This window comes from Quercus robur, chromosome 2, assembly GCF_932294415.1.
Source record: "Quercus robur chromosome 2, dhQueRobu3.1, whole genome shotgun sequence".
NCBI classification, from domain to species: domain Eukaryota; kingdom Viridiplantae; phylum Streptophyta; class Magnoliopsida; order Fagales; family Fagaceae; genus Quercus; species Quercus robur.
The window spans coordinates 28,016,040-28,029,143 of record NC_065535.1 but is presented as its reverse complement, the minus strand read 5'-3'; the positions used below and the strand labels follow the sequence as shown (position 1 = coordinate 28,029,143).

Sequence of the window (13,104 nt, the reverse complement as noted above, 5' to 3'; positions counted from 1 at the left end):
GAATAATAATAATAATATAGAAAAGAATATCAGGCCGGAATATATAATTGAAGAAAGCTGGAGGAAAGTGACTAGAGGGAAACCAAACCCTCACATTTAAGTGTCATGTATTAAGGCATCCCCATCTTTGCAACTTGAGTAGGTGATGTTCATCAATTACCTCCTTTGGGGTGGCTATTCAATAACCCACATTCATGTCTACCATTCAGATGCTGCTGCTTGTCAATTTCATGAACATCATTACCATTTTAAAACCAACTGGAAGCTAGTAGGAATCATTATTAATTTCAGTTTTATATCTAAACCTAATTGTAAACCATTGCCAAATTGTTTCGTACTTTAATCCAGGTGCATTGCCCTACTTTCATAACAACTCATGTTCAATTCATATATAAATAAATTAAATATATATATATATATATATATATATATTTTTTGTGAATAAAAATCTTGTATTTCATACCAAATAATGTTCCACTTTATATTTCATAAATCAAATTTTGCCACACGTTTATTTATTTATTTTTTTCCATTTCTTTTTTCTAACAAAGTGACCAAAATGTAAAATGGACATACTGTGATTCAGTATATATATAAACACTAAGCTAAGAGTGAAATATAGGATTTTTATTCATATATTTCCACACAAACTGATTGATGTTTAGGGACTTGAAATCGCATGAAAAGATTTGTAAAATGGACATACTGTGATTCAGTATATATATAAACACTAAGCTAAGAGTGAAATATAGGATTTTTATTCATATATTTCCACACAAACTGATTGATGTTTAGGGGCTTGAAATCACATGAAAAGATTTGTAATTGTTGGGTTAAAAGTTGACCCCAGTTAAATTAATCAATTACTCAAGTTGATTAATTAATCTAGTTACATGCAATATTCAATCAAGACACAACTGCATTGACAATCTAGAGTTAATATAGTGGAAATTAAATTGACATAGCAATATGGTTACAATGGGACAAACATTCACAGAAAAAACCCTAGCTAGTGATTATCTAGGTCACCACTCATGAAGAATTCACCATAAAAGATTGAGGTTACAAGTACATTGAATCTTACCTTATCCTGAAGTACCTAGCTACTGTAGAACCTACTAATCTATTGAAGCTTAGCTCCAACCCAGTTGGATTTCTCTTTTTAGTAGACTTATTTTGTGCACAAATCTCAAATCCGTGGCTAACTCCTATAGCAATGCTTGATTGATGTAGATTGGTGCAAAATTCTTCATAGCAACACGTTCTAATATGAACTAGTAGCAGTTCGATACAAACCCTAAGTACACAAAGTTGCAGCAGCTTCTTAGTATATGTGTCTCCTTTCTGTGTTATGATGGCTAGAGCAAATGTATCTGTTTAGAAATCTCGTAGCTCGATTGGTCGAGAGGTGTTAACCAATGTATTGAGCTTCAGTAAATTGTGATTAGTAAACAAGTATTAAGAGACCCATTTCAATAGTATTCTCAAGTAAAATTTTGAGCTATTTTCTTGTATCTTCGAATATATTTTCAATATATTTTTGAACACTAAAAACTTAAGACTCAAAATATGTAAAAAGTGTATTTTGGAATGTGTTTGCCAATGTCTAAAATTATGATCCTAATAGTAATTATATTATTATGCTAGATCCAATGGACTAGACGTTAGCAACCCATGACAAAAATGTTAAGTTTTGATAAGGTTTTGATGTATATTTATAAGTCCAAGACGAACCAAGATTTACTAAAGAAAAACAACTTTTTATAATCTTACCTACTAGTTCAACTAATCGAGATAAGTACGACTGATTGAGAATCATAGATTCAGTTCTTCAAATTTGACATGATTTATTTAGTTGGTTGTACATGTGGGTTTTTGTAACCCTAATGGAGGGTCTATATAAAAATCCTTTAAATAGGACTTTAAGAGGTTTGGAAAGGCAAAAACGCTTATGCTATTCAGAGAGAAAAACCTAACCTCCACCTATTCAATCCATGAGTTCAGAAGCATATAGAGATCCATCTTCTACTATGTGGAGCCATCTAGGGTTTACTGTGGAGATCAAATCTTCAAAATGTTCTTAGAGTCACAAAAGCAGGAAGCTTGTGTGACATAGTTCACTAGTAGTTTGTGGATTCAGAGTTGTATGTGATTAGTTAGTAAGTACTACATAAGGTAGAAGTAGATTTAAAGTTATGTCTATTATATAAACTTCTATTCTATTTTGTGAATCTGTTTACTCTGTGATTGATAGGTTAAATCCCTCTTGGGTTTATATTGTGGAATTTCTAATCCATTGGTTTTCCCTAGGTAGCCATATTGCTGTGTTATGTATTTTTCGCTACACTTACTATTTTATTGCTTTATTGGTGACACATTTAATATGTGACAATTAACTTGGAATTAATCTAAATTTATTAATGGTTAATTATTTAAAATAGATTAATTCTGTTGTAAAATCAATCAATGTCTAAAAAGCCTAACAGAGTAATTAACCATAATGCGCAAATATTACAATTAATATGGACAATAAGGATTATCAAATGTCTACTGTGGGGTCCAATAATTTGTGGCCTTGGCCCATTTTTACATTGGGGCCTAAGGCCCGAGCCGAGGAAGGGTATAGCCGAGGATGGGTAATAAAAGTCCAAACAGTCTTGAGACACAGCCGAGGATGATTCTATCCTCGGCATATCCGAGGTCCCCCTAGAAGGAAGGGCAAAAACGGTATAGGAACAGTTTGGGAAAAAATCTAAAATATCTATGTCAATAGAGAAGGAGACACTGGATAGTATAACGACCAAGGACAAAGGGAAAGTTGCCATTACTGCCATTCAATACTTTGCACCTGACAGAGTCAAACTGTTCAGCTTTTACAACCACCCCTAACCACTCTGGGTATGGGCTGATGGGACAAGTATCAGTCCTGGAAAGTTGAACCTACACGTGGACGTTGGGAGGGGAGTGAAATCTACTATAAAAGAAAAAAAACAAGCAGTTTAAGAAAGTGGCTGGGAAAAATGGCCAAAAACCAAAACCTCCCAGCCTGCCTCCTGGAGAAAAACTCCTAGTGCGAACACGATTTAACTATGCATGAACACCACGAAAAATCCACTGTCTTGTGACCAGGGCCTAGCCTTTCAAACCCATGCTCTATAAATGATATTGTTTGGGCCTTTTTACGTGCGAACCCAACATTATTACGGGTCGTTACAAATTGTGTCCTTACAATTGGCGCCGTCTGTGGGAAAGGTTTGTGTCTTGGCACAGGTGGTGGGTTGAGATAATCACTCACATCATTTCCAACAGCCGGGTGTAGTGTTTTAGCACAAAGTTCCACTAGGGGCTACATTTCTTCACTAGGGGTTGCGCTGCGTGGCGTCAGTAGCACGGATGGTTCTAGGGGCTTGGCTGAGGAGCTAATCCCCCTAAACCAAGGTCCCGCGCCATAGACGAGGGGTTAATTCCCCCAGTTACTTAAAAATCAAGTTTTGGACAGAACCAAGGTATTGCATGGTCCTCGGACTCAAACCTATGAGGAAACCAACTACTTAAATATCAAGTTTTGGACAGAACCAAGGTATTGCATGGTCCTCGGACTCAAACCTATGGGGAAACCAACTACTTACAAATCAAGCTTTGGACAGAACCAAGGTATTGCATGGTCCTCAGACTCAAACCTATGGAGAAGTCAGCTACTTAAGAAGAATTCTAAGTCGCTCAATCCTCGGACCAAATACCAGAAAAAGTCAAGGCTATGAAAGTTATTAGGAAGATGGCGAAACGCCTTATTACTCAGCAACCAACAGGGGTTGTACATTTTGGGTTATATATCCTCGGATGATTACTTCCTACATGACATCGAGCATTTAGCCATCACCTCGCTCAAGTTTGGGGTATGCAACCCATTTTCAGGTTGGTCTTATTGTACACGATACCTCTAATAAGTTCATAATAACATCTTTTTTCTTAGTAAGGGATTTCGGCCCTAAGTATTGTTTTCTCAGGTCGGCGTTATTATGCCAGACAGCCCTAATAAGCTCATCATAATATCTTTTCCTTTTCTTCTTAGTAAGGATTTCAGCCCTAAGTATCATTTGTTCAATTCGGTATTATTATGTCGGATAGTTTCAATAAGCACAGAGCAAGATCTTTTTATTAACTGGGATTTCGACCCTAAGCATCGTTCAGAGTATAGAAATAGAAAAGAAGTCACAAAGTAGTACGTCTATTCACGACATAACCATTTCAAAAAGAAGAGATAGATTATACGAAATAAAGCAATGATGACTTTTATTAATATAAAGAGGTATTACAGCGTACAATGAAGGGCTTAAACAAGCCTATATAGAAAATGAGTTACAAAAACAATAAAAAAAAAAGCAACAAACAAACAGCCAGAAATCTTTTTAAGCTCTACTCCCAAGTCTTTCCAAATTCTGCTCCAGTAGCACCCATATTGAGAGGAGGACCTTCCTTGGTGGGAGAGGAGAAGAAGAGGAAGAAGGAAAAGCACCAGGATGGATCTGGTGATGGGAAAGAAGAAGAAGGGGAGGCAAAAGGAGGCACCAGTGAAGGAAGAGAGGAAGAAGTAGGGATACTTTGTCCCTGCGTCAGTCTTGACTCCTAACACGTTGGTGCCATGTTAGCTATGCTCATAAGAGAGTGGCTGGTACTGATAATGGGTGACCCCAGCTCAGTCGCCCCAAAAGTTTGACGCAACGAGCCCCTGCTTCGGATTTTGGCTGAAAGGAGGATGAGAAGTATCTTGAGTCTCTGCCATCCCTGCCCTGACCGAGCCATTTTGAGCTTGACAAGAACGTAGCATTTCTGGGAAGGGAATGGTCTCATCATTCCCGCTCCTCTCTCGAACATATCACAATTCAAGGTGTAAGCGAGCGGATAAGGGAAACTCTGGGGGAGGCTAAGGGTTTTCAGACTTTAAAAGGATTGAAAGGTCTCTGTGTAAGGGAGGTAGCCTCCTGCTTTCCTTCTTATATGAAAGGCAAAACAGGAGGCATTTAATCTGTTCAAATTTCCAGGGAAATCTGTAAACGAAAATATGCCCACTCCACTTCCCCACGCCATCAATAACCGTCGAATTTAAATGGTCTCGAAAAGGGAAATCATTAAAGGCGCATTTCGGATAATGAAGCGGCAGGAACGCATCATGAATGAATTCAAAGGAATGTCTCGTAGCCTGGTATGTTTCCTGGATAGATGAAGAGACACCCACATTGATGAAGGGCAGAGCTAAACGAGCCGTAATAAAGGCTTAGCACTATCAAAATCCTCCTCTCCGACCAAGAGGTCGGACAGCAGGGTTTTGAGGGGCTATTGTGGGGTCCAATAATTTGTGGCCCTGACCCATTTTTACATTGGGGCCCAAGGCCCGAGCCGAGGAAGGGTATAGTCGAGGATGGGTAATAAAAGTCCAAACAGTCTTGAGACACAGCCGAGGATGATTCTGTCCTCGGCATATCCGAGGTCCCCTTGGAAGGAAGGGCAAAAACGGTATAGGAACAGTTTGGGAAAAAATCTAAAATATCTATGTCAATAGAGAAGGAGACACTGGATAGTATAACGACCAAGGACAAAGGGAAAGCTGTCTTTACTGTCATTCAATACTCTGCACCTGACAGAGTCAAACTGTTCAGTTTTTACAACCACCCCAACCACTCTTGGTATGGGCTGATGGGGCAAGTATCAGTCCTGGAAAGTTGAACCTACACGTGGACGTTGGGAGGAGAGTGAAATCTACTATAAAAGAAAAAAAAACAAGCAGTCTAAGAAAGTGGCTGAGAAAAATGGACAAAAACCAGAGCCTCCTAGCCCGCCTCCTGGAGAAAAACTCCTAGCGCGAACACGATTTAACTATGCATGAACACCACGAAAAATCCACTGTCTTATGACCAGGGCCTAGCCTTTCAAACCCATGCTCTATAAATGATATTGTTTGGGCCTTTTTACGTGCGAACCTAACATTATTACGGGTCTTTACAAATTGTGTCCTTACATGTACGTACGACTGAACTAGTTTTGCCATCATTTCCCTACCTCTCATTTTCAAGCGAAACAATTGGTGCCTAAGTTCTCCACTCATGCCTCACATAGCCACGTTGTTAATTAAGCTGGTTTGTGTATTTGAGCAAACAAGATTATATATGTTGATTTTGCCGTCTAGGATAAGTGAAGGTGTTTAATTTGTGGGATCTTGAATGGCCTGCATGCTTGTCTATATTATGGTCTATACCAATCCATGTAAACATGTAAACATTGAATCAGAAAATTATCCAATCCTTTTGGGGTAAGATTCTCTCTATTCCTATGAATGGTGGATTCTACACGAGAGACTCATTGTTATACAAGATAAGGGGAGTATTTCTATGAACTTGGCCCCTCTCTCCCAAAGAAGATATAGATGATGACAACTAATTAATATATATGTATCCGTATAGGTGAAATTAGCAAACTTAGATAATGGTTAGCTGAGTTCAAGACAAGGGAGTCAATCTTGTACTGGAAGCTATACTGGTTTGACCAGTGGAGCGATATATTTCGGTACTGGTCAATACTAGTGTACCGTTTTGGGTTTACCGTTATTTATATATATATATATATATATATATATATATTATAATAAATATAGGAGTTTACCATAAAATATTACCTCAATTCAAAATAAATTATTCATGGTTTTAGACCTTAGCATTAACATAAAGAGAAAAAAAAAAAAAAAAAAACACAATATAAAAAACAAAAAGCTTAATTGTTCATTGCATACTAAAAAACAAATAATACTAATAAGTTACCATTCTGCCCTTACAAAAATTCAAAAATTACAAAACTAAAAAAAAAAAAAAAGCTTTTTTTGTGTACCAATCGGTAGGCCTGGTATTGGCCGGTACGCCTGGTATATGACCGGTATGCCCAATATTTAAACCGGTATAAAACGTTTGCATTTCGATGGTCTGGTGTCAACTTCAAGAGCCAAAGTCAAACATTTTAGAATGGAAATCAAAGGGACCCGCACCTTAAATTGCAGGGAAAATTAAACAAGTGTCACTTACGTTCTTGTTACATTACATAACACCTTTCTTTTGTGAGGAAATAAGAAGGCCAATTTTGATGGTCCCAATTAATTGATTAGCTCTGTAAAGCTTTATTTTAATTCTTTATATGGGTGTGTGGAATAAAGAGTGGGGGTTAATTAGCAACACAACTATGTGATATTAACTCTTCAATACCTCTAAACATTATAAATGATCATATGAAAGTTGGAAAACAAAAACAAAAAAAGGGTACAATGCTACATGATGGAGATTCAATGAAAATAGTGCAAATTAAATTTCGTTAAGTTTATCTTTTCGTAAAAGGCATACGGCAGTGAGTCATTACTCTTATACAAAAATGGAGAGGGCTACGATATAAATGGACCTAATACGCATTATAAAAAAATGGACTTAATACGACTGAAAGTTATTGAAGATAGAGTGAAAAAGAGTCAAGACACTACTAATTGTAATGCAAAAAATCCTTTTTCAACCGATTGGTTGTCACTAGAGGGATGGTCCGTACAGAATAATTGAAAGCAAGTCAAAACCCTTACATACCATAAATTAAAAGTTGTTCTATGATCACAACAAAATTTCATAATATTTTTTACAAGAATGAAAACAATATTTTTACAATAATTTTATAATAAATCTTAAGTAACAAGTTGTTATTGATGGGTGAAAAAATAGTATTAGCAGTGAGTCCACATTAAAACTAATAATAACTTATCGCATAGAATTTATTATGAAAATATTATAGAAAACGTTACTCTTAATAAATAGTACCTCATTTCTTTTGGGAGAAAAACGGTACTTCATTTCATTTCGAGCCAACCACCAGCAAGCCCAAATATAAAAGAAAAAAGCAGCCATTGGAGTTGAAAAGAAAACTCCAAAATTAAGAAGGATGAAAAAGAAAAAAGAAAAATGGTCCTCTCCAATCCTAGTTGTGGAATTCAATTACAGGCTCGGGGCCTCTAAAACAGCTGTCTTTTTGGGCCTTATCACAAAAAACTATAGTATTTCACTATTCAATTCAATAATTTTAAACTTAACAAAAAAGAAAAAAAGAAATAGAAATAAGAAAAGAGTGTGAATAACACCCAGGATGATGATAGTGACAAGCTCACATGAACCCAACCAGATATTACATGGGGTCCCTACGTATACTTTTTTTTCTTTCCATCTCTCTCTTTCTCTCTACAATCAAAGAATATATATAAATATATATATTCAAGAAAGAAAATAAATAGAGAAAGAAAGAATGGGAAATTTGCCTAACTTGAGAAAGTTCCAGTGAGGCACCCCCGGCACTCTAAGAAAATCACACCCCCACCCATTAGCTTAGTATAATTTAATTATTTTTTATAAAAAAAAAAATTCTAATAATAATAATCAAACGCACACTCTCTCTTTCTCTCTCTCTATCTCTCACAAACGAAACTAGTCTCTCCCTTCCCAAGGTCAACAGCAAGAAGAATTTTACACTCCTTTGAAACGTCCATGGGGTATCTTAATTTAGCTTCGTGTTAGTGAGTCTTCTTGGTCAAACAAGAATGCACCGACCGTCATTGTTTTGAGAGCTACCCTTCTCTCTCTCTTTGGTCTCTCTCTCAGCCTCAGCTTTTTTTATACTTAATCCTAATAACCCTAGGTAACATCAAACCAAATTTTCTTCTTTCTTCTTTTTTCTTCTTTTTGTTTTTTAAATTGAAGAAGAAAGAACAAACTATAGTTGGTCCGACCGTGTTGCTGTGCCCTCATAGGACTTTACTAGTTACAATCCCCATCTGGGTCGTTTTTCTTTTCTTTTTTTTCTACAATCGAACCTTAGCCTTAAAATTTTTAGGATCAGCTCTTTTTTTATTGTAGATCCAGCAAGAAGAGTTGAAATTGGAGGGTGTAAAAGATGAATTTCGGAGCACATAGAGAAGGGTTTTGTGAAGAAGCTGAGCATATGGTGATGATGAGAGGTAAGCTTCCTTTCTCTTACTCTTCTTCTTCTTCCCATGACGCTTCCGATGTGAAGCAACAGCTTGAGCTCATGGAATCCTCTCCTAGAAATGAGGATGACCTTGATGAGGTGAGACAAAATGGGCTTGCTCCTACTGGAGCTGTAGTAACTGGAAGTGGAAGCACAAGTGGTACTAGTTCTAGCACTGGTATGATGATGATGATGATGGAAAGAGAGCACATGTTCGACAAGGTTGTGACTCCAAGCGATGTGGGAAAACTCAATCGGTTAGTCATTCCTAAACAGCACGCCGAGAAGTATTTCCCACTTGATTCTTCAACAAACGAGAAGGGTCTCCTCTTGAACTTTGAAGACAGAAATGGAAAGCCTTGGCGTTTCCGTTACTCTTACTGGAACAGTAGCCAAAGCTATGTTATGACTAAAGGTTGGAGCCGTTTTGTGAAGGAGAAGAAGCTTGATGCCGGTGACATAGTTTCGTTTCAGCGTGGCGTTGGTGAGCCTGGTAAAGATCGTCTTTTCATTGATTGGAGGCGTCGACCTGATGCACCTGATCCCAATCTTTCACTTCCTCTTCCTCTTCATCATCACCATCATTTTCCCTCTTATCATCACCAAGCATGGAGTCCTTTGCAAATGCGGCCGCCACCTGGGGACCGGGTTCATATTCCACACCACCTTAATTACAATAACAACCTCAATCTTCATCATCATCCTCATCCTCATCCTTATAGGAACACTACTCCTTATTGTAATGTGGTGAATCCATACTGTTCCGGCTCACTGGTTTATCTGAGATCAGCGGCCACTGTGTCACAACAACAACATCATCAGCAACAGCAACAACAGCAGCAGCATCAACAGCAACAACTAGTGCAGATGCGAAGTGGGGTTGAGACACCTATGGTATTTGAGTCAGTGCCGGTTGTACAAGGAAAAGTAGCAGCCAAGAAATTGAGGTTATTTGGTGTGAACATGGAGTGTCCCATATCGGAAACAGATGAATGTGACATATTGTCCTCCACCACAATAGCTCATACTAGTATGCCTTCACAGCCTTCAACACTACTTTCTTCTTCGTCTCAGTCTCCTCTCCAATTAAGGCTCTACAATGGCACACCACTGCCAACTGTTCCTACCGACTTTCTCAATAAAGGCAAGGCTTCCATGTCCTTTGATTTCGATATCTAAGCTAGCTTGCTTAGACTAAAGCACAAAGAAGATCTTCAAAAGACAAAAAGAGCTAGTGAGTTAATTAGCCTAATGTTGTAATTGGGGTTTCAATATTACTTGTTTCTTACTGCTCATGTTGGACCAACAAAATGCACAATGCTAGTGAATCAAGATGTAACCACACAGTTGGGATTTTTCAGGCTTGAAGGTTTGAGGTTTTATGAAGATTTAGCTAGCATAAGGCAAGAGAGGCAATATTGGAGATAGAGAAGCCACTATTTTCAACTGTCTTCTTTTTTTATTAACTTTGTGTAAAAGTATTTATGATACATTGAAGAAAAACTGAAAACATATATATAGATAAATATTATATATTGGATGAGAAGAGGTAGATTATCACTACTATTTCCCCAAGATTTCATGTTCTCCTTTTGGTAGCACCTCCTTTCCCCAATATGTATCCTTAGCCATGGCATTCCATGGTTTACCTCTGAATTAGTTCCAAATATCTTCAATTTTCTTTGGCTACTAACTATACTCTCTCTCTCTCTCTATTATATATATATATATATATATATATATATGTTGTTCATCAAAAAGTATATATGTTGTTTGAGCAGATAACTACTTTTGTTGAACTGCTAGCTGATGAAGCCAGTGAACGAAGTGCAAGGTCCCTGATGGAATGGAAGTTTTGTTTGTATTTAATCTTGGTAGGTTGTTGTTCTTGTCGTTGCTTCGTTGGGCACGCCACGCAGGTTTTGCAGGAAAAGATTTCAGAGCCTTAAAAAGGTAGGATAACTATCTTTGTTCTTTATTTATATTGCTTCTATCTTTATTGCAGTTATATCATACCTGCTTGTTTTATATGAATAGCCTTTCAACCAAAAAAAAAAAAAAAAAAAAAAACCTGCTTGTTTACCAGCTATCATTTTAAAAAAAGAAAAAGAAAAAAGAAAAAAAAAAGAAAAAAAAAAAAGAAAAGAAAAAAAAAAAAAACTAATGCAAGTCTCATACTGACCCCTTTCCCCTACTAAATTCACTGTGCACTTCCAAGTTCTTCTAGGAAACGATTCCTTCACTGTTTTTGCCCCCACATGAATCAAGAAGTTTTCTTCTTTCAATAGAGTTGGAAGTGATTTTGATGTTAGAAAAGACAACTACACTGTCTAAGCAGAGACTAGCATTCCTGCTGCTAACCAAAGTTTACTTGCATTATTAGTACTCAACAATCTCATTGCATAATCAACACGAGAACTTAGAGGTAACAGTAGAGAAATTGTACATGGTATATCTAAGTTTATATTATAGACTAGCGTTCCCATGTATAGTCTAGTCATTCTCTTTTGTTTTTGTTTTTGTTTTTTCTTTTGTTTGTTTGTTTTTTTTTTTTTTTCATCATTTATATTAATAAACAATTAAATTTTACACGCTAACCATTAACCTATCATAATACTCCTCATTTTTCCAAACTTGAGATCAACTATAAACAAAATATATGATACTAAACGTTAAACATAGATATAGGCACGTTTTTCATTATCATCATCATCATCATTATAATTTTTTATATCTTTAAAATGTGTATGTATATCCTTTGCAAATTAGGTTATACATGTTGCTGTGGGTGCTAGTAGTCAGAAATCAAACAGTTAAGCAGCAAAATTTTCCAATAACTTTCCAAGGGCTATAGTTTTTGTCAACCTTTGTAGAACCATCGAAATGATTTTAATTATTGATACTTGAACCAATAGCCACCTTAAATGTTCCTTCACATGTTGCATTTCTGTGCCACCGAATTTACTTTTGATCTAATTATATGGTGTACATAATGAAGCAATAGTATGCGATTTAATTTAACAGTCCATGACAATATAATAAGTTAGAAGCTAGTTTTGGTCATAACTATACGTAGCTATTACTCATCCCAACATGTTCATAAAAAAAAAAAACATGTTGCATCCCACGCATTATGCTTAAACGTAAGATCAAATTGGCAATATATAGAAACAGTTCTGTTACAAGCATGACACAATGATTAGAAAGTATGTGGTTCATGTCTTGTAATAAGAACCTTCAAAAACTCCCCTTTTTCTTTTCACTGAAAACTCCTCTTCTTTAATCTATGTTACCAATTTCCTTACCATAATTCAAAACTCAAAAGTTTGAATCATACCTTGCTTTAGTTTGCAACCAATCTGGAAACAACTCAACTCAAATTGTTTCACCGTAAGAAGTTACTAACTTGAGTTTTGTTAATCTATATCTAGTCACTTTGCAATTTGAACGCACTTAGAGAATATCTACAACAACAAGAACCAAATTTAGTCCCAAAATTCTGTGGTCAGTTATAGATTCTCAATAGTACGTAGTTAAGGATGACCACACATATTCTCTTCTAACTTAATTAGCACATCCTCATGCCTATTGTAACTATCTTAAAAAAAAAAAAAATTCTGAAAAATGAAATTTGAATTGCTTCTTTATAAAGCAAATGCACCTTAGTTGTATTGTCTAGTTTATTATCATCAAAAAGCATCAATTAAGTTCATGTTAACTTCTTGTGTAATGCTGTGATAATGCTCAAGAGCCAATAATAATGGTGCACTAAAAGGAACAAGAATATCTGAGGATAATCCTATAAAATTTTCCCTTCTTTTTCTTCTTAAGAGAGAAAGAACTTTAAAATGTTTGGTTTTTATACAAAGTGAAGAAGGGAAAAATAGGGGAATACACGAGATTAATTAGCAAAGCGGTTATAAAATCTATTTCTCCAAAGGTGAAACTTCATATTTATTCATTGAACCACTGTATCATTTTGAGATGTCTTCCTTCTGTTTAAGGAGACGAGTTTACTACTGTTTCTTACTTCTACTTTCCATTCAATCTCAAGTGTTACAATCT

The 13,104-nt window shown here is 36.2% G+C and overlaps 1 protein-coding gene across 1 annotated transcript; it reads left to right on the top strand.

Annotated features, from left to right (window-relative positions):
• The first annotated feature begins 8,441 nt into the window (after positions 1 to 8,441).
• Positions 8,442 to 10,614, top strand: LOC126713169 (B3 domain-containing protein Os03g0120900-like). Its single transcript, XM_050412847.1, has one exon. The coding sequence runs from the start codon at positions 8,965 to 8,967 to the stop codon at positions 10,216 to 10,218; it is 1,254 nt and encodes a 417-aa protein (XP_050268804.1). The 5' UTR covers positions 8,442 to 8,964; the 3' UTR covers positions 10,219 to 10,614.
• Positions 10,615 to 13,104: the final 2,490 nt, after the last annotated feature.